The 21,823-nt window shown below is 36.5% G+C and overlaps 1 protein-coding gene across 3 annotated transcripts in view; it reads left to right on the top strand.

Annotated features, from left to right (window-relative positions):
- whrna (whirlin a) overlaps positions 1-21,823 on the top strand; it is a 94,082-nt gene that overhangs the window by 33,433 nt on the left and 38,826 nt on the right. For all 3 annotated transcript variants that reach the window (XM_058758960.1, XM_058758958.1, XM_058758959.1), the window contains exons 3-4: positions 9,385-9,606; positions 16,825-16,950. In XM_058758960.1, coding sequence (XP_058614943.1) covers positions 9,385-9,606; positions 16,825-16,950 — 348 coding nt within the window. The remainder of the gene's footprint in view (positions 1-9,384; positions 9,607-16,824; positions 16,951-21,823) is intronic.

Genomic DNA, 21,823 nt, shown 5'->3' on the forward strand with positions numbered 1-21,823 from the left:
TTCCTATTTCTCAATGTATCATTCTCAATTTCTTCATCTTTCCCTCACTTCCAGGCAGAGAGAAAATCAGATTTTATTCCATAACCAAATGTATAATACAGCACTGGCGAGCGCTGCCGGTGGCACCGTTTGCCAACACAATAATAAGATCTCACAGAATAAATCTTATTTGAGTTTGCCCAACAGGACTACATCCCCCTGTTGTAATTACAGTCTTTTCTTGTTACGCATTTGCAATCTCTCACACTGAGCTAGTGGAAAAAAAGATTGTGTATCTCACACAATATAAATGTTCATGTGAATTTGTGCTCTTCTAAGTGCTTTTATCTGTTATATAAAGGTCATACGTTTATGTTTTCTTTGCTGTGAGTCTGTATGCTTGTGATTTTAGATTGGTTTGTGGGTCTCTAAAAGCATTTGCTCTGACATGTAGGACCAAGTATCCATACTACGGCCCATTGGGAAAAGCAGATCTCCTTTAGCGTGACAGCACTGGTAGTGTCTGGGTGAAGCTGATTATAGGAGATGATGCAACAGTAACACAGAGCACTGGTTCTTCAGCATATAAACTAATTCTCTGCTCTCATTCAAATATTATTTCTCATCAAGTGTGTCAAGTCTTAATATCTTTTGCAATTTTGCTTCTCCAGTAAATTGATCTTGTTTTAAGGATGTTTAGATGGTTTTAAATGCAAAACGAGACAAAAATACCGATTAAGTAATGGATTTTTTGCAGTGTTGTGCTTTGACAGGCTTCATACGGTATTTGCATACATTTGAGAGTTTGATTTGAGCTGTTTTTGCATTTTGAGGAGAGCATTAGTATGTTTATCCGGTCTCCTGTCAGCTTTGATTTAGCTGAAACAATTCTCCATGACATAGACGTCTTCAACAAGCCCGGAGAGATGATACTGTTGTTTGTCGGTACTATATTTATATGTCCCACCATGCTTTGTCTGTTTTTGTTGTTTGCAAAACCTCTTAAACTATTCTCTCATGTTTCAGTCAAAGAGTGAAAAATCTCCCTTAATCTTCCCCCTGATTCAAGCACAAAATCTGCCCTTAAGTCAAGCGCTCTCTCTCTCTCTCTCTCTCTCACACACTCCTGTCTTTTCTATCCTGCTTGTCATCCCATGTGGTGGCGACCCCTGCTAAATAACTCCTAAATAAGAATGAGAGATGAGACAAGAAGTTGGAAAGCAGGGAAGGGTGATAGATGGAAAGAAGGATACTTAGAGAGGGCGAGAAATGTTTGCTGTAGCAGCTCGGCGTAGTCCGATCGATCCGTCCAGCATAAGATGCCACAGCTCTGGACAGAACCGTTGAAAGATGTCAGTGCTGTCCAGAGCTGTCAAACTATATCAGACCTCACTGCTGGCAACACATGTTGTTCTCCAGATGACATTTCTGACAACTTCTGCCATTTTACTACTTAACTTTGAGCATAATTCATTATCCTTTGAGGAACTATTGTTAAAAAAAAAAAAAAAACTCTTTGTTGTGCCTGGTCTCTCATTATAGGGAATAAGTGAGAAATTGTTTCATTATTGCTTTGGTAGATGAGATTTTGCTTATGCAGTAATGCCTAAGGGGAATGCATGATTCATGGCAGTCACGGTGGAGGTCAGCCTGCTTGTCATAGCATGTTAACTGTGTTGGGGGGAATGAACACTTTTTTTAAAGCAAAAAAAAAAGAAAAGCCATTTTAATGCCTGGAAATCAAGCATAGTGCTTTAAAGTTACTTGGTGCATTACTTTTACTTGAAATGTTGTGTTGTAATCAGTTACATTACAATACAGTTAAAATGAGTTTCGAATCACAATATTGTTACTTGTTCATTTTAAATTTTGCTTTCCCTAGCTTAGTTGCATATTTACAAGGCTCAAAACATTAGCCTAGAGTACAGCTTGCAGCAAGCATGCAGCCTGGTTTGGATGCTTCAGTTAATATGGTTGTCATCATTTTTTAAATGGCTTCCACTTAGACACTACAATGCGAATGTTTATGCGGCTGTACAAAGTGCTTGAGTATCTAATGATTCTGTGTTGTTTAGTTCATAATTCATTGTTTAATAGCTCATTCAACAGCATATCTGTGGCTGGTGCCAACGCTAACCCAGGGTTGAAAGTGGCCTTAACTCTGGGTTAAAAAGGTTAATCCTGGCATAAGCATAGTGTGAAAAACTTTCAAAAAGGAGATTAAATCGAGATCTAATGGAAACTTTTAATGGAAAGACTTGCTGCTTCTTTAGAACCATCCTAGTAATCTCAACTGTGCCAAGTCTGCAATCAAATTTCAATTCGAACTCAGACGTTTCTCATCAGATTCTTCAGCTATGTTATTCATATTAGTTTTATAGCTGTATATTCGCAATCACTGTCTTATGTGGATCTACTTTTTCTTGTAAAGAGTTTTAGGAGAAACATCTGACAGCTTAGATGAATCTTTGATACAAAGATACAGTACCTTTCTTTTCTTTTCTTTTTTTTGAGAAACTAATGCTTTTCATCCTTGCTGAATAAAAGTATTAAATGCTCAAAAAAAAAAAAAGAGGTACTGTATATATCAGGGTTCGCAAACAATTTTCAACATTGACATGAAATGTTTTTTGAGCACCAAATAAACATATTAAGAATGATTTCTGATGGATCATGTGACACTGAGGATAAATGGCTGCTGAAAATTTGGCTTTGCCATCACAGGAGTGAAAACAGTTATTTTAAATTGAAATAATATTTCACAATATTACTTCTTCACTGTATTATGGTGTTCAAAAATCATAACTCAGTACTATATGAAAGAACTGTATATCTGTTGGGATAATATAATCACACCTACACAAAAAGTCTCCTATCCATCTAATTGTCCTACATTGATTCTTAAATATTTTATATTCATTATCCCCCTGGTTTTCATCCAGAATCGCTCAATCACATGCAAATGTCTCCTGCGCCCCTTCCTAGCTCATCTGCGTAATCTCATAAACGCATTCTGAGCACACGGCACTGCTAACCAGACCCAATTACCCTTTGTGATCATCTAATTGGCCCCTTTTTGTTATGCTAATTCAAAGCAACAATCACAGATTGTCTGTTTATGTATGCGTTTTCTGTTTGCTTCAGTATCTGAGCCAGCTGGTCATTGCACATGAACGTCACACGCTCAAACATTCGGCATTTACGACTTGATTTCTCATTCTGCCCTCGGATGCTTTATCGGTCCCATTGGAAATGGCAGTACATAAACAGAATGCCTGGCAGCTCAGTGTGTGTGTGTGTGCTGGTGTTCATGTGAATTGGTAAGGCCATCAGGCTCAGATCTGAAATGACTTGGAGCAATTAGCTTTAAGTGTTCATGGCCTTCAAAGTCAATGTGAAATCAAAAATGTTCCTTCCTAATGTACACATCTAGTCTTAAGGTGTTGATTCACCTCTTTAAAGTCACATTTATGGAAGTAGTTGAGTTTAAGTTTTCTTGAGGAGCTAAACCCAACATTTTCCTTCTCTCTCTGTGGCATGAAACTTTCTTTCATTATGTCCTTCCGTTCTTGCTTGGGGCTATTAATGCATTTTCCCACATTATTGGCATTATTGGCTTTCCTAAGGTGACATTGTGGCATATCATATGCAGGAGGCATTTGATAAGCTGCCTGCTTTCTCTCCTTCTCCATCCCTCCATCTCTATCTCTCTCTCTCTCTCTCTCTCTCTCTCTCTCTCTCTCATCCAACAGTATTCGGTTACTCCACTCATTTGTTGACACACTCCATCAGACAGTGTCACAGTCAGCACTTTAGAGCAGCGATGGTGCATTAAGAATCTCGCTGCCAGGCGCTCTTTTATTTGTTAGTATTCACAGCAGGGACAAAGCTGGGTTTTTTTTTTAATCTTCTCCTCTTGTCTCTTAAAGCAGTAGTTTACTGAAAAAGGAATATCATTTACTCACCCTCATGTTGTTCCAAACAACATGGAATGTTCCAACAAACTGGAATGTAAAAGGAAGAATTTTGAAGAATGTACTAATTGTTTTTTTTCAAGCTATTACAGTGAATGGGACTGCAAGAACACAAGCAAGAACACAATAAATTGATCAAAAGTGACAGCAAAGACTTTTATATTTATTTAAAAATAATTTAAAATAAATGCTGTTCTTTTGAATGATCTATTCATCAAAGAATCCTGAAAAAAATATTAAGCACCACAACTGTTTTCAATATTGATAATAAAAAGAAATGAGCTCCAAATCAATATATTAGAATGATTTCTGAAGGATCATGTGACACTCAAAACTGAAGTAATGGCTGCTGAAAATTTAGCTTTGCATTTTAAAACAAATTTAAAAAAGTGGGTTTTTTTGTTTTGTTTTTTTATATTTCACAATATTACTGTTTTACTCTATTTTTAATTAAAATAAATGCAGCCTTATAGTGAGCAAAAGAGACTTTTAAAAACATTTAAAGGGGTCCTATTATGCTTTTTCACTTTTTGAATTTTAGTCAGTGTGTATGTTTTGGCATAAAAAGATCTACAAAGTTACAAATCTCAAAGTCCACTCCAAAGGGAGATATTTCTTTTTTTTTTTTTTTTTGTAATCCCTTTTCGAGAACTACAACGAATGGCTGGTTTGGACTACAGCTTGTTTTCCGGTGTTTGTGATATCACAAAGCGTTCCATTAGAATATCATTGAAATAAATCCAGAAATTCGAATGGTTGGCGGGTGGGGAGAGCACTGCACGTTTCAAAATCGAAACCCGGTGCGGGTGTTTTTATATCACTGTAATTCTGAAGGAAACCGACTGTCTTCAGAAAATTTTGGGTGTCATTTTCATTTCATCTTGCATGTGTCTGATAAAGCAGCATTTGTGAGAGGAGCTCTGCTTTGTGTACAGTGTTACCACGGAAACCTCGATCTCTCCCGCTCCAACAGCGCCTCCTGCTGGCAGATAATTAATTTGCATATATATATATATATATATATATATATATATATATATATATATATATATATATATATATATGCACATATATGCCGCCTCAAATAGTATAACTCCCATGGATCGCGAAGTGGGGGGGTGCCCGGGCCTGGGCACAAATTATGACATACAAAAATAAATAGGCTACAGGCTCATATGGATTACTCGTTAAAAGATCGCAATCTCGATTCAAACACACTCAATCTTATTGCTATGTCGATGAGACCATGTCTATTAAACCATTGAAATCACATCGGAATATTTAAACCTGCTTTCGCGCAGTCGCTGATCCAGAGACAGCGCTCATCATAAACTTTGTTTGAAACAGATTTACAAACAGTCTACACAGTAGGCTACATTTCTGTGTTGCAAACATTAAAAAATAATGAAAGTATTGGGATAAAAGTTTATAGTTCGGATACAGACTCTGATGTTGCGGCAGCAGCGTTCAAAATGAGAAACTGAACTTTGGAACTGATGTTACGCTTTAAATGATTGTAATGGGCGGTGCAAAGGTTCTGCGCGATCCTCAATATTCTCGGGGTATGAACATAGACTGTAAAAAACATGGGCGTAATGTCCGTGACGTCACTCATAGGTTTCTGAAGAGCCTTTTTGAAGCCTAAAGTGGGCGGAGCCGACCGCCGCCATCTTGGCAGCGCGTCACCGAGCGTCACTCCCGGATACTCGAAAATGGGCAAAAAGGCGGGACGTGGGTGAAGCTGAGCTGAAACCACACCCGTCTATAGTGACAGCAGCAGTGCTACCGTGCAAAGACAAAACACAATAACTTAGTTTTTGGTCTAAAATGAGTTATTGATCATTTTGGGGCATTATGACCTCCTTTAACATGTGTATAGGTATCATGGAGAAAAGTCAAATGCCGTGACAGCGTATCACACACAAAACCAATAACTGTTTGCAATTAAATCCTTTTCCTATCTTTTCTTGTAACTCGTAAATTGTAAAATCCATTGCAATGAACTTCATCGGAGATGTTTAATTCACAATCATTTAGAGCACTTTAAGTCGTTCTTATAGGTTAAGCTATTTTAATTCAGTTCAATGTAAAAACAATAGGCTATGTCTTGCATCCTTTAATGTTAGCGAACATTGCAAATAAATTGGTTGGAAAACGGTTTCCACTCACGTTTAACTTTTTGTCTGGTTGTTACGGTCAGAAAAAAAGAATCACATTACTAAATGTTTTAGCCTAGCCAATGATCAGTAGATTTTATACAGATGTTACTATACTGATTCTATAAATGGTGATCAGCACCCAAATATTGTTTATAATGTGGAAGTTACTGCCTTTTGCCTTGGCGTGACATCTCACTTTTTGCAGACAGTGCAGAGTACAATATCAATATAGGCTATAGCGGTAAAAATCAAGTTTGAGATCATTTTCATTAAAACATCTAATTTCCAGTATCCTACCTATAATAAATTTTTCTGTACAAATAAAAATCTTTAAAGCAATTTTTCTAAGTTTCGCACTAGCGAGTTTCACATTCTGGAGCATAGCGGCAATCCACCTGTCACTCAAGTGGCCACGCCCTTAATTATGCAGAACTTTAAGGCTTAATATAATTTAAACGGATGAGTTATAAAAAAAATTCACCCCCCTCACAGTTGTCACGAAGGGCAAAATTAGCTATATAGATCAAAATAATTTTTTGCACCAGGCTGTAAACATGTTTTTTTCTGCTGTAAAGTTGGGCATTTTAACATGGAGAGTCTATGGGATTGACTCCCTTTTGCAACCAGCCTCCAGCGGCCAGTCGATGAATTGCAGTTTTAGTCACTTCTGTGTTGGCTTCACGAAAGAGAGCGGGAGGTTGCCGCTTGGGTATGAATTGATATGGCAATATTGATGAACCTGCTGTTTTGGCAAGAGGTGGGGCAGTACTGAAACACCGTCTAAGCTGTTCGCCAATCACAACGCACTGGGACAGCTAACCAATCACAACACATTTCGTTTTTCGGAAGGCGGGCCTTCATCAAACCCTGGAACTAACTAATCGAGCCGTTTGTGTCAGGCTGGGGAGAGAGGGATTGTAATAATGTAAATTATGTGAAAAATAATGTTTTTTTTTCGAACCACCAAGCTTGTTCTAGTACACTCCCAAAACAAAATCAAGACTTTGTAAAAGAGCATAATAGGACCCCTTTAAACATCTGACTGGTAGTATAATATTATTTGGACTACTGTTTTGATACTTGTATGGTAATTTTTCTTACATGTCAATTGTTAGTCTGCATTCAAAGAACAATCAGTTCAGTTATTTCAAATTTTGTTTTTGTGTAAAACAAACAGGTTTGGAACTACATAATGGTGCGAAAACATCAGAATGTAATTTCTGTGTGAACTATCCCTTTAAGAAATTAGTATTATGTCTTTCATCATTTCCCTTTCTCTTTTTTCCCTGTTCATTCTGATGTGTCTGCATTTTATTTGTCTTTTCTCTGCATTCCCCTATCCCCAAAAAACAACTTGTCTCCCACTTAAACAACCCAGGAAAATCCCGTCCCAGGCAAGAAATGAATCCAAATGCTTACAGACCAGATTAACTACTTGCCTAAATAAATCCAAACTTTGGGATTTGAAACATTTTTGGGGATTAACAAAGCACCACTGGTGTTTATTTTCAACGGCAGGAGTGACTCACAAATAAGCAGTTTTATTTTGTTACACTTCAAATCTGGACCACTGTATTTTGCCACTTAAATAACTCCATAAACATTCAGCAGAACTAGGTCAGAGATACACAACAGAGCGCGCCTGCAGACACAAACTCTCTAACCGTTTCTGAAGTGCAATCCGAGGGAGTCGGAGCTGCATGGGAAGTAGATGCTGTGAAGCCACCCTGAGAACAGGAACTTCTCTGAGTTCAAGCCAATAATAAATTCTGGGGTAGCACTGGGAGGTGTGTGTTTAATGGCAGCTTAGTGTATCTGTGTATGTGTGTGTGTTGTAGAAGAGAGAACAGTGTCATTTCACACTCAGCTGAATTTGTGGCGTCCCGCAGTGCCAGTTTGATCTGTGGAGTGATAGTGAGCATACTAGGCCATCAGAGACCAATGAGGCAAACACCACAGGGACTTCCATGTTCCCCCTGTATTGTCTCTGAGCAAAGATCTGACCGTGTGTTTTAGAAGTGTTCGAGCAACGCTGCTAACTTACTTTATTTTTCAGTAGTTCAGCTCTTTTTAGAATAACATAGCTATTTCTAACCAGTAGCAACGTGTAGCTTTGTATAAACTGATCTGCACTCTCAGAAATAAAGGTACAAAAGCTGTCACTGGGGCGGTACCTTTTCAAAAGGTACACTTTTGTACCTATTAGCTTCAAGTATGTACACTTTAAGTACTAATATGTACCTTTAAGGTACCAAAATGGACCCTTTAGGTACAAACATGTACCTTTTGAAAAGGTACCACCCCAGTGACAGCTTTTGTACCTTTTATTTCTGAGAGTGTGTTTAATTGAATTGGTTTGTTCAAACAATTCATGTAAGTAAACTGTTTCTAAAATGACTCACCAATTAATTTAAATTCTTGCACAGAATTGTCTAGACCTCATTTTATGAATATTTAGTTTATATGAATATATTTATATGAATATTTAGTTAAATTCTCCTAGTTATTGCTATGTTTTTGATTGAGTTTTAGAGTTGTATTTAGTGTATATTATTAAGTGAATCTGAATCCTATTTGAATGCTATTGGTGAACTAAATCAAAAGATTCAATTTACTGGGATGAATAAAAATATGCTTAAAATTATGGGCCAGATTTATTAAACAGGGTAAATTAGCGTTAGAGCACAATTCCATAAAAGCGCTGATGGGAAGGGGAAAATTCTGTGTGATTTACTGACAATGTGCACATTAAAGAACACAAAATTTCTATAATGACCAGCGCAATCTACCAAGAGTAGCACAAATTACCACCTATATTGTATATATTTTTATTTATTTTAAATGATTTGTTTATCTGCTTATTTATTTTTATCTATTTATTTTAACTTTTTATTTACTTATTTTCTCTATTTATTTAGCTATTTATAAAAAAATTATTATTATTTTTTTTTAATATGCTTCCATAAATAGCTTTAGTGTATTTAGCTTTTTTTATTAGTAACTTTAAGTGTTTAACTGCTTTAAATTGTGGAACTTGTAGCTTGAGTTTGAGCTAATCTTCAGTTTCCAGGTAGCTTTGTCAACACTGTGTGCTACTTTGTTTATGTGGCATGTGTGTTGATGGAGCTTTTTATCTTATGGAGTGGAAATGTTAGTATTTTCGCATGAATATCTTGACATTCCCATAACTGTCTCTGCCTTTTATCACTTAGCAGACACACTAGACTGGTTGTACCGCTATTTCTCCATGTCACTGTGTCTCTCTTTAACAGGTGCTGAAGGGCAGCAAAAAGCTCTCCATGTCAGTGCGTTCTGTGGGACGGATCCCGGGCGGTTATGTCACAAATCATGTCTACACCTGGGTGGATCCGCAGGGGCGCAGTGTGTCCCCACCCCCTGACCTGCTGACGGAGCATCGCAGTGCCACCCTGCGCAGGTCCAACAGTCAGGGCCGCAGCCACATGCAGCTTCTGCAGGACGGCGATGAGAAGAAGGTGAAAGTTTACATCTAAATGTATACTTATTAAATTATAGCAGCTGGTTTAAAGGGGTCATTGGATTTTCCACAAGTTGATATGATTCTTTGGGGTCTTAATGAAAAGTCTATAAGATACTCTGGTTAAAATTTCTCAATGTTAGTGTAAAAAACACCCTTTTTACCTTGTCAAAAACAGCTCTTTTCAGAGCAAGCCGTTTTGTTGCATGCCGCTTTAAATGCTAATGAGCTCTGCTCACCCCGCCGCTCTCTGAGAGACTGTAAACTTTAGCCGTGGAACTAGCACATTATTAGGAAAGGCAATTTGCAAAGATTCATAAAAATAACTTAATACTCACTTCTTCTGTAGGTGAAGCTGGATCACGAATGATTCGTGCGAACATAGACTCATTTAGGTAGATCGGAGGGCGCATTCCCTTCAAAGACAAACGTAATCCGCTCAGATGTCGGTAAATGACGACTGCTATGTTAATTTTTACATCCAACAACAGAACACCTCAATCGCTATGGAGACATTCTTATCTACAATCGCTCCAGCGTCGAAACAGTGGCGGACTGATGACAGCTCACTCAGGTCTAAGGAAAGACGAGAGTGTCAATCAACAATCGTGGGAGTGGTCTTGGTCTGCGTGACGTCACACAGACAAGAAGCTGAGAACGGCTTGATTTGAGAAAGGGGTAATGATTTTAGTAGATTAAAAAAAACACTGGGTGGATTTTTATCATTATAGGGCTGGTTGTGTGTACACACTACCAACACACATTTATGTTCAAACAACATGTGAAAGTGCTTTTCGCATCCAATGACCCCTTTAATGTGTTTACTGTACATGATATGCAATAAGGATAGGACCAAATTCAAGTACTTGATTGGTAAGATTTTTTGTTTTTGAAAGAAGTCTCTTATGCTCACCAATGCTGCGTGCATTCGATTACAAATGTAGTAAAAACAGGAATATTAGGGCCCTATGATTTCCGCGTTGCGGAATTGCGAAATCAGTCATAAAAAACTGGAATTTACTGTGTAAAGCAGAATGTCACGGAATTTGCCAAATTTTAGATTAATAAATCAAAAGTAGGTCAGTACACTTAAATCACAATATGGTATTGGACTAGTGTCTGTGAATATTAGGCTGTAGAATGCTATTTAAATACGACTCCCTGATGTTCTGCGTGTCTCTGTATGTATGAATGAATGAATTAGGGGTGTAAATTGGATGGTTCATCACGATACGATACGATATCGCTTCTCATACCCAGCGACACGATACCAGTGTTAATTTTGGCAGGCATTTTTGATTTAGTGTTAGTCTTTATCTTGAAAAGATAGTCTTAGTCTTAGTCACATTTTAGTCATTTGAGTCTTTCATAGTTTTAGTCTAGTTTTAGTCGACAAAAATTCATTGTTTTTTTTGTCAACTTTTAGTCATTACTTTTAGTCAAAGTCCCGTTAACAACATTTATTTTGGTAGCTATTTTATATGTAGTATTCAAACAAAAATAGGCATCAATTCTTCTCTCTTTAGACCAAATCAATTAAGCTTATGTGAAATTTGAATCAAGGATTGAATTTGGAAAAACTGGAATACATTTTCATTTTTTGGTAGAGATACAAATTAAACTCATTTTTCAGATACAGTAGCTTAATTATACATTTATTTAACATCTTTTGTTGGTTAACATTTATGACACGGATAGGAATGCTGTCCCTTTAAGACGGAAGGCATGCATGTAATACTGACACATTCAGTTTTCACCCACCTGTTTACGCTCACTTAAGCCATAACTGACTGTATTTACGTGAGATAATCTGACTCTACACAACAGACATTTGAACTGCTGTGTGTGTATTTGAGCACCAAGAGCTGATAGTTTTGTTATTTCAGTTTCACAAAGAATTAATAAAACCAATTATTTAGAGATGCTTTTGGTTATTAAAATTTAATGAAACCATTAAAATTTAATCCAGAAAATTAATGGAAAACACAGAATTAGGTTAAGATACGTTTTTCATAGGGCCTTAAAAATGTAATTTTTTTTGTTTAACATTCTATTAATTAGACATGCTTTTTGATTAATACAATTTAATTTAACCATTAAAACAGAGTTTAGAAAAAAAACAATTTACTCCAGTCTTCAGTGTCTAATATGCTTATTTGCTGGTCAAGAAACTTTTTCATTATTACTTACTAATGTGTGCACGTTTTTGTGAAAAGTCAGGACATAGATTTGTATAATGACATAGGTATTACAAGGTGAAGGTGACTTTTCAGGACATTGACCCATGTCCCCACTTTTCAAAACGCTTATAAATCATACAGAGTGAGTTTTTTGGGGGGAAAGTTGAAATGCACAGTCTCCTGTAAGGGGTAGGTTTAGGTGTAGGATTGGTGTAGGGCAATAGCACATACAGTAAGTACACTATAAAAACCATTACGCCTATGGGATGTCCCCACTTTTCACAAAAACGAACTTGTGTGTGTGTGTGTGTGTGTGTGTGTAAACAAATTTTAACAAAATTTGACAAAATCTTTTGTAACAATGTTAAAGCCTTTCGATTTTGATCAATTTAATGCATCTTTGCTAAATAAAAGTATTTTTCTTTTTTAAAAAATGACTGCCCCCAAACTTAGAAGTGTATTTGTCCATGAAAATATAACAGACATTTACTTTATTTTTACTTTTGATTATTTTATTGTATCCTTGATTAATAAAAGCATTTATTTCTGTCAAGAAAAAAACAAAAATCTTACACAACCCAAACAGTAGTGTATTTGTCCATTAACATATAACAGAATTTTCCTAAAATAGTTTCTTCATAAAGTATGTTCATAAAGCAGTTTTGTCCCTAGAAAATAATGAACAATCAGATGAATAAAACCTCCATTCACTTCAAGTGGGAGACAATTACATAATTATTGAGATACAGTATAGATGGAGAACTTCTGATAATTTGCATCTGCAAGAGTCTTCAAACACTCGATGTTAAAGCTGCGTTGTTTACAGCTCACCAGCTTCAATAAATGGACGTTGTTTTAAGTGCTCCTGTATAACGTAGGTTGAGTGTGGAAATGAGTTTCCACTGATGTGTAAGAGAGGTGCGGATGAAGAATTTGCCTTGTCTTTCATGAAAGCTGTCTGTGCTATTATTTCCATAAACCAAAGCTCTTTATCTTATTTGTGCCAGCTGATGACAACCTCAATGCTGTGGAAGTGCCAGTGGACCGCTGCCCTTTTCTATAAGTCATCATTTCTTCGCTGTCACACATGCACATCTCTGGGCTAAACTATCTGTGATCATCTCCGCTATAGCTAATGGGCAGTCGCGCTTTAAAGCTAAGCCTGATTTGGTTTACTTGGGATTTTTTCTGTTACTTCTGATAAGCCTTTTGTGCTCATTTCATTTGATTTAGTAAAAAAAAACAAACAAAAAAAAAAAAACAGTAGTGATGTGTGTGTGTTTGATTTGCATTTTACAGAAGTCTTTCTGGTAAACATACACAATGTGTACTCGGCTGATAAACCCTTGACGACGATGCATTTCCATTTAGAACAATACCGTCTATTAGGAACAAATCCAAACCGGTGGATTAGTGTTTTGGGCTAGGTGTCTTTTTATCAGCAAATTATTGAATATGTATGAAACATAAAGCAGCAGCAAATACAAGAGTCTGTTCCACAGTTACTCAGTCTCCATCAGACCTGAACAACACTAAGACATCTGCAGTTGTACGCAGGTGCTCTGTTATGAATTTTAAACAATATGAATTAAATATATAAATCAGTGAAGGGTGAGGAAAAAAATCATTTTGTTTGCACGTCATTATTTGCCTAAGGAACTGTGAGCGCACACTGTTAGTCGGACAAATTAAGCAATCAATCACTGTTCATTGTCCGTTTTGGCTCCTTTTAAATGTGAGAACCTTTTTCCGTCTGCTTCCCAAGTAGCACTGATCCTTACCTCTGTATTTTTTGTATTCTGTGCCAGAAATTGTTAAACACACAGAGGCCTGCGTGTGTTTGTGTGTAAAGCAGCCTGTGTGAAGTATTTGGATGCTTAAGCCACACTTCAAAATGTCTGAATTGAATGCTTTTTTAAAAATAAATAGAGCACAAATACTTACTTTTAAGTTATATAAAAAAAAGATACACTACTGTGTTAATTCAGAAGTCTCGTGTGTTCACTTAGGCTGCAGTTATTTGATTTAAAAATGCAGTAAAGCTAGAATACTGTGAAATGATATTACACTTTAAAATAACTGGTTTCTATAGAACAATTTGGTGTTTGCAAACAGTGATGACATTTTTTGTGGGTGGTGCCTATCTGGTGGCAGAAAATGACAGTTTTCAAGTAGCATTCTATGGAGCCATGCAGGCCCAGTTCTACGGGAGTGCTAAGCACCCTCAAACGAAATCAAAAGCACCCTCAGATAAAGCTGTAATAATGGCATTTTATTGCAGATTTGACAAACTATCCAGTGCATTATATTTGCGCTCTGGAGATCGATTTCTATTTCAACGTGTTTTCAGCATTGAGCAATGTAGCCAATTGCATTCATATCTGTTGATTTCTTGAATCAGAGGTGTTTAAGTAAGAATCCATTCGCCGCTCAAATCGCCAAATAGTTTTTATTCAAGTTCAGCACGATAATACCGTTTCTTTGTGAGATCACAATGAACAAAGATGAGTGACAGCTTTTTATTGATCATGAACGAAGCGCTCTTTGCACCATAGCAATGGACGCCACTATTATTTATATATATATTAGTTAGAGCACCCTCAGAATATGAGTTATATATATATATATATATATATATATATATATATATATATATATATATATATATATATATATATATATATATATATATATATATATATATATATATATATATATATATATATATATATATATATATATATATATATATATATATATCTCCCACACTTCTGGCTTTTTTTCCCTCAGAATTGACAAACTCACTATTGTTGAGTTAAATCGAGTTATAAAGTCCGAACTAGAAGATATAAACTTGCATTTGCGAGAAAAATGTCAAAATTGTGAGAGAAAATAAATGTTATGTAAAATGTTAATTGTAATAGGTTTAAATATGTCTTGCTGTAACTGTAAGACTAATACTATGCGTCCCCTATAAACAGCATATGTGAATATTATGTGGACCTATTGTTTAAATCAAATTTATGCTTTAAAAGTGGAGTAATCATAGCAGTTTTCTTCCATAGTATGTCCATATTCAATATTTTTTTTCTCTTCTTCCATGGATTTTAGCAGTTTCCTTCCACTTGTTACCAGTGTTTTCCTGTCACCACTAGTATGCGCACCCAGCTGCAAGTGACATAACTATGACGTCTACTCCGAATTGGCCTATTTGAATATATTTTAAAATGTAATTTATTCCTCTGAAGACACAACTGAATTATCAGCAGCCATTACTCCAGTCTTCTGTGCCGCCTGAGCCATTCTAATTGATTTGAGTGCTCAGAAAACATTTTTATTAGTATCAATGTTGAAAACAATTAATATTAACCTATACAACTTATTTTTATGGAAACTGTGCTACACTTTTTCTGTCCGTTCCTCAAATTTGCCCTAGCACTATTACTCACCCCTCCGTAATTTCTTCTGTTCTCACCTGTGTGCCAGAATTTGTTAAATGTGATTATAGGGAGAGTTTTATGAGCTGTTCATCCAGGTGTAAATCTGCCAAGGCCATTGGAGAGCACGCGCTCCTTCTCGGGCCCCGCGGCCGTTGGAAGCGAGCGCACTCGCGCAGCACGCCGACTTCATCAGTACTGCACAGCGCAGCAGAAATCTCCCTCGGTCCACCCTGATTTACTACCCTCTTGTTCAGTCTCACAACGTGGTGAAGCAATTTGCAGGGTAATTCTGACAAATTCCTGGGTATCGAAACAAAAGTTGCGTGGAAAGCTCATTTGAAAGCCAAAGTCTATTTAGCCTCTAGCACGCCTCTAAAGAAGAATAAAAAATAAATATAAGAAGCCGTTCATGAGAGAGACATTTATAAATGTGTGGCATTATGAACACTGACACAAATGAAACGGAGTACGGCCCTACGCCACCTTGACCTTTCAGGGATGGCTAGTACTAACCTTTAAGCAGCGTGCTAGTGGGCGACAGACGCTTTTGGTGGGTGCTGGTGTTTGGTCGAGACGACGCACTGCCGCATTGATCTCCCAGAGTGCTCTAGTGACCCCGTCTGATTGGCTCTGCGGGGATTCTATGATGCATTCTAATCACAGCACTATTGTTGCTTTTGTGTGCTGCACATTGAAGAGGTCGTAGGAGTCACATTAGTTCTTCTGCTGGTTCAGCAGAACTGTCGTTCGCTAAGGCGCATAGGTTGTTAGAGTCAAGAATTATAGTTGTAAGGCACAGTAATTGCTGCTCTATATTTGAGAGGTGAACGCATTGTGGTTGGGAAGTATTTTAATTTCCTTGTCGCTGTTATGTCATTGCTACATTTCAGCGTGCTTTGTGTGTGTAGAGCAGCCTGTGTGAAGTATTTGGATGCTTAAGCCACTTTTCAAAATGTCTGATTGCTAATGATTGCTAATGCATTAGATAAAATGTCAATCCAAGCGTATTTATGTGAAATAAATTGAGCACAAGCACTATTTTAAATGATGAAACAAGATACACTACTGTTAAAAAGTTCATAAGTTTCTTATGCTCGCCTGCATTTATTTGATCCAAAATGCAGTAAAAACAAATAAATTGTTACAATTTTAAAATAACTGATTTCTATTTTATTGTATTTTAGAATGTAATTTATTCCTGTGATGAAAAAGATGAATTTTAACAATCTTCAATGCCACGTGATCCTTAAGAAATCATTCTAATTTGCTGATTGAGTACTAAAGAAACTTTTCTTATTATTTTCAATGTTAAAAAAATATTTAATATTTTTGTTGAATCCATTATACATTTTTATAGAAATCTTTTATAGAAACCTTTTAACACACACAGGCCTTGAGCCGAAACGTTTGTTTTGACATTGATGATGAATGTAAAATAAATGACTTTTAGTGTCACTTCCTTGCTAAATAAAAGTCACACCAGACAATTGAACGGTTTATATTTTTAAAAACAGAGACGATATTAAATGCATTTTCAATTGTGTAACTTGTTTATTTGATTTAGCTCTTAATCAGACAATCTCTTCCTCTTCGCAGGTAAATTTGGTTCTGGATGACGGCCGTTCTCTGGGTCTCATGATCCGTGGAGGGTCTGAATACTCTTTAGGTATCTACATCACAGGTGTGGACAGAGGCTCTGCAGCAGAGTGTGGAGGACTAAAGGTACAATTTATGCCCGTTTTACCCACATCCTTTCATTTTATCTATTTTTATTCCTTTTTTGTCTTCCCCTGACCTCTAACTGTCCCACTGTTGCGAGTATTTCATACTCCTTAGTCTGTCTTTCTCTCTCATTTCATGCATTAATTGTTCCACAGCTCTTTGACATGTTAATTTTGATTTTCTCTTTCCAAATATTTAAGGTTTTCTTTGTTTGCTTTCAGTCTTTTGTATCAGGTTTTGCTTACACTGTGAGCAGCAGCCAATGTGGTCTGTTAGGAAAATAGCTTGGTAAACAGACTTCATAATGTCTTCATGAAAATGCAAAAAGGTTTTTGTGTTGGTTGGGTGAGGTTAGGGGTTAGAATATCTAATAATCATTATCTCGGTGTAAAAACAAAAGAAGTCAATGCAAAGTCTCTTCCAAGATACACTGTTATTTGCCCACTGTCTGACAGGCATCCCACAAATCTGCTGATTTGTTGACTGATAAAACATGTTTGTATATTCTGTCCAAAGAGTCCAGCTGGTTTTACCTCTGCCTGCTTTGATTTTAGCGCTTCCCTCAAGTGTGTTTGTGCTTGAAAGAAGGAGAAAGAAATATTGGAGTCCACTGTGAAGTGCCTGTGATTTTTCCTCTAGCTATTCTTCTGTTGAATAATATGGCCAGACATCCTGCGTTTATTCCATTGTTCGTTTTTTGCCACAATTTGAGGTGAATATCATTATTATGTGGTGTCAGGGAAAGTTTTAAGCTCTTTTCAAGCTGGCAGTTCGCTTTGTGGCCAGCCTTTAGATTCATGATGGGATTGAGAGGAGATGGCAGTTTAAAAGGAGGGCGATCCAAATACACTCATGGAGAGAGAGAGAGAGAGTGCTGGATGTTTTATCTTCAGGCCATATGTCTGTTCAGAAGAGAGATGTGAGATGGATTTCTGGGCAGCGGTTTGGCAGGAAGCTGTGTTTACAATGCCTCACTGCTGCTGTGGGAATACACAAACATGAAAGCAGATTCACATGCACTTATCATTGCATATATGCTGTATGAAATATAACACATACTCTGTACTCTACATTAACCTTTAGAAGTTTGGGGTCAGTGTTTTATTTTGAAAGAAATTTAATACTTTTATTTATCTGATACATTTTGGTCAATTGTAGCAGAAAAGACATTTACTGTATAATGTTACAAAATATTTTATTCTAAAATAAATGCTGTCCTTTTGTGCTTTCTATTTATCAAATAATCCTGAAAAAAATGGATCACAAAACTAGCTACTAGGCATGGGCCGGTATGAGATTCTGACAGTATGATAACCTTAGATAAAAATATCACGGGTTCACGGTATCACGGTATTGCGATTACAGCTCTAAAATATGTTATTTTTAAATGTCTGGGTAAAAAACAACGTTTTTCCACTGAACACCATATATTTTAGTTTTAAGAAACATATAGAACATTTTGGAACAGTAAACATGTCAGGCTAAATAATTAAAATAAATAATTTAATTAAATTATATTAAGAGCAGTCACTTAAGTGAGCCTGAACTTGCAGCTCAACAATAATCAGAACATAAATTATTTTCTGTAAAAAAAAGAAAAGTCCTTCTAAATGAAAAAAAAAAAAAATGCAGTCACTTAAACTAAACCTACAGCACTCAATCAAAAACATAAATCAAAATATAATTTCTGTAAAAAAAAAACGGTCTCTCTCCGTATAACACTCAAACAGTGGCGAAGACACCTGAGAGCCAGCAGTTTCTTTGTTTTTTTTAAATGACGTGATTTTGAATAAATGTAAACAATGGCAGGAGGCTTAAAATTATAGACGTGATACCAGCTAAATTTAACTATTGTACTAAATCGCAGAAACATAGTACTTTAGTCTGATATTGCCCGCTCTGTGAAGTAACGTGAGGGAGGAAACTAGTTGACGTTAGCTAGTTAATTAGCCATGTTATCTGCCTCGGTAGCAAGCCAAATAGTATTTATTTCAACACTGAAACAACCGGTGAATGGGTCTCTGTCTTGATCGAGGGTGAAAGAGGGAGAAATGAAGACAACACAGATAAATCGTTTGTGTACGACCTGAAAGTATTTATTTAGCTTTCGGGCACCAAAACATAATCTGTACGGAACATCGTTAGTCTACGTTACCTGAAAAATTCCCATACGGCAGACGACTTCTTTTTTGACGGGGGAAAAAGTTCTAGGGATTCACCTCCTTTGGCCATCATCCTACACACAGGTGACTCTCACTGACTATTGCTCGCACCAACCAGAGGAGGAGTCATGTGACTCGTTACGCTCTTCACTGCTCACAACTGAGGGAGTCCTGCACTTTCCGTCTTTGACACGTAAAAAACTGTGCATACCGCTGGAACAGTATAACGGAAAATTTTAGTGGTTTTGAAACCGTGAATTTGAATCTGGGGAAGTCATGGCCTAATGGTTAGAGAGTCGGACTCGTAATCCAAAGGTTGCGAGTTCAGGTCTCAGGCCGGCAGGGATTGTAGGTGGGGTTGTCCATCCTCAATACCAAGACTGAGGTGCCCTTGAGCAAGGCACCGAACCCCCAACTGCTCCCCGGGCACCGCAGCATAAATGGCTGCCCACTGCTCCGGGTGTGTGTTCACGGTGTGTGTTCACTGCTGTGTGTGTGCACTTTGGATGGGTTAAATCCGAGTATGGGCCACCATACTTGGCTGTATGTCACGTCACTTTCAATTTTATTTTATTTGTATTTTATTTTTTGTCGTCTTTTGGCTTCAAATAAATCATGGCCATGAGACTCATGTACTTCCTTAACAATATTATCAACACTAACTTAGTCAGTAGTCACATTTTCCAAACCGCGGTATATATTGAAACCGGTTATCGTCCCATGCCTACTAGCTACGAAGCTGTTTTCAACAAATAAAAAAATAAATGTTTATTGAGCACCAAATCATAATTTTAGCATGATTTCTGAAATATCATGTGACGCTGAAGATAACGGCGTAAATTCAGTTTAGGAATAAATTGCATTTTAAAATATATTAAAATAGTAAACAGTTACTTTAATTTGTAATAATATTTCACAGTTTTACTTTTTGAGACTTCTTTCAGAAACATTAAAAACTGTCCCCAATCTTTTGAACAATACTTTAAAGGTGTAGTTCACCAAAAAAAAAAAATCTTTATTTATTTCTTTGAAAGTATCTCTAGACGGCTAATATATCAACATGAAAAATTATAGCAATGTGTGTGCAATGTATTCTACTTTAATAGTATATTTTTGTCCTTTTGTAGCTTGACTGTCGTGGTCGCTGTGAACTGTCTTTGTAAAATGAGCAGATAAGCCTCCATGATTGTGAGCCACCACTCCAGAGCGAAAAATAGCTTTCATCCAAAAAGCCCGGCACTCAGAGTGATTGTGTTATTATAGTGTTAGCAGCAGATGAACCCCTGACCCCACACCCCAATATAGACACACACAAGCAGAAAAACACAAATGCACGGATCAATGAACCCAACTGGTTGAAACATCTATTTCCTAACAGGTCCCTTGAGATGGATGTAAGGCCAAGGGGTCTGTAGAGAGGTTGCCTTCAATATGTTCAGCCCCATATATACTAACCTGTGTGAAAAGAGGCATAAATTGGTATTGGCAACAAATCCCTTTTTGTTCTAAGCAGAAGTGATCCATCTTGGAATTACCGGACTTCATAAATATTAATGTTGTGTTTCATTCAATTGAGAAAGCCAGAATTTCTAACTTGGAGACTTTCAGAAATCACAAAGTGACTGCCGGTATGTGGTGTTTGATAGCAGATACGGATTTTGATGTTAAAATTCTGTTATGCAGGGTTTAAATGGATAGTTCACCCAAAGATTAAAATTCTGTCATTAATTACTCACCCTCATGTCGTTACAAACCTGTAAGACCTTCGTTCATCTTCAGAACACAAATTTATATATTTTCGATGAAATCCGAGAGCATTCTGACCACATAGTCAGCAATGCAACGTTCAAGGCCATAGTAAGGACATCGTTAAAATAGTTCATGTGACATCAGTGATTCAACCATAATTTTATAAAGCTACAAAAATACTTTTTGTGTGCAAAGAAAACAAAAATAATGACTTTATTCAACAGTCAATCTTTTACCTTTTGGGCCTTGAACATGGTAGTTACATTGCTGTCTATGCAGGGTCAGGAAGCTCTCGGATTTAATCAAAATTATCTTAATTTGTGTTCTGAAGATTAACGAAGGTCTTAAGAGTCTGGAACAACATGAGGGTGAATGACAGAATTTTCATTTTTGGGTGAACTATACCTTTAACTACAGTCAAGGTGAAAATTTTTTTTTTTAAATCTAGCTACACCAACAAAACTACATTGCAGCTACATTTGGCCAGTGTCTATATATATATATATATATCATATCATTATAAATATCATTATTTATATCATTATAAATATATATTGTATATCATTATAAATATATATTGTATATCATTATAAATATCAGATGATAAAATGTATTATTATAAATAGAGCAATTAGTGTTTATATTCCAGATTTGATTCTTCCCAAAGACTCTGATCTTTTGATTCAGTTCATTGAAAGACCATTTTTATTTTTGGGTGAACTATCCTTTTAAAGTAGAGACACCCTATATTTTACAAAACATAGTAATGCACAGCTGCATTTAACATAATATTTAGCAATATAAAGACATAAAATGAATCATTTGCATGTCCAAATAAACTGATTCACTGAAGTGAATCATACACCCTTATGTATGAGAATAGTCTTGGAGAGTATGTTTGATTATTGCTTCAGCTCACTTGACTGTAAAGCTGTGTTTACAATACATTAACAACAGCCATG

The sequence above is a fragment of the Onychostoma macrolepis genome, chromosome 21, assembly GCF_012432095.1.
Source record: "Onychostoma macrolepis isolate SWU-2019 chromosome 21, ASM1243209v1, whole genome shotgun sequence".
Lineage (NCBI taxonomy): Eukaryota > Metazoa > Chordata > Actinopteri > Cypriniformes > Cyprinidae > Onychostoma > Onychostoma macrolepis.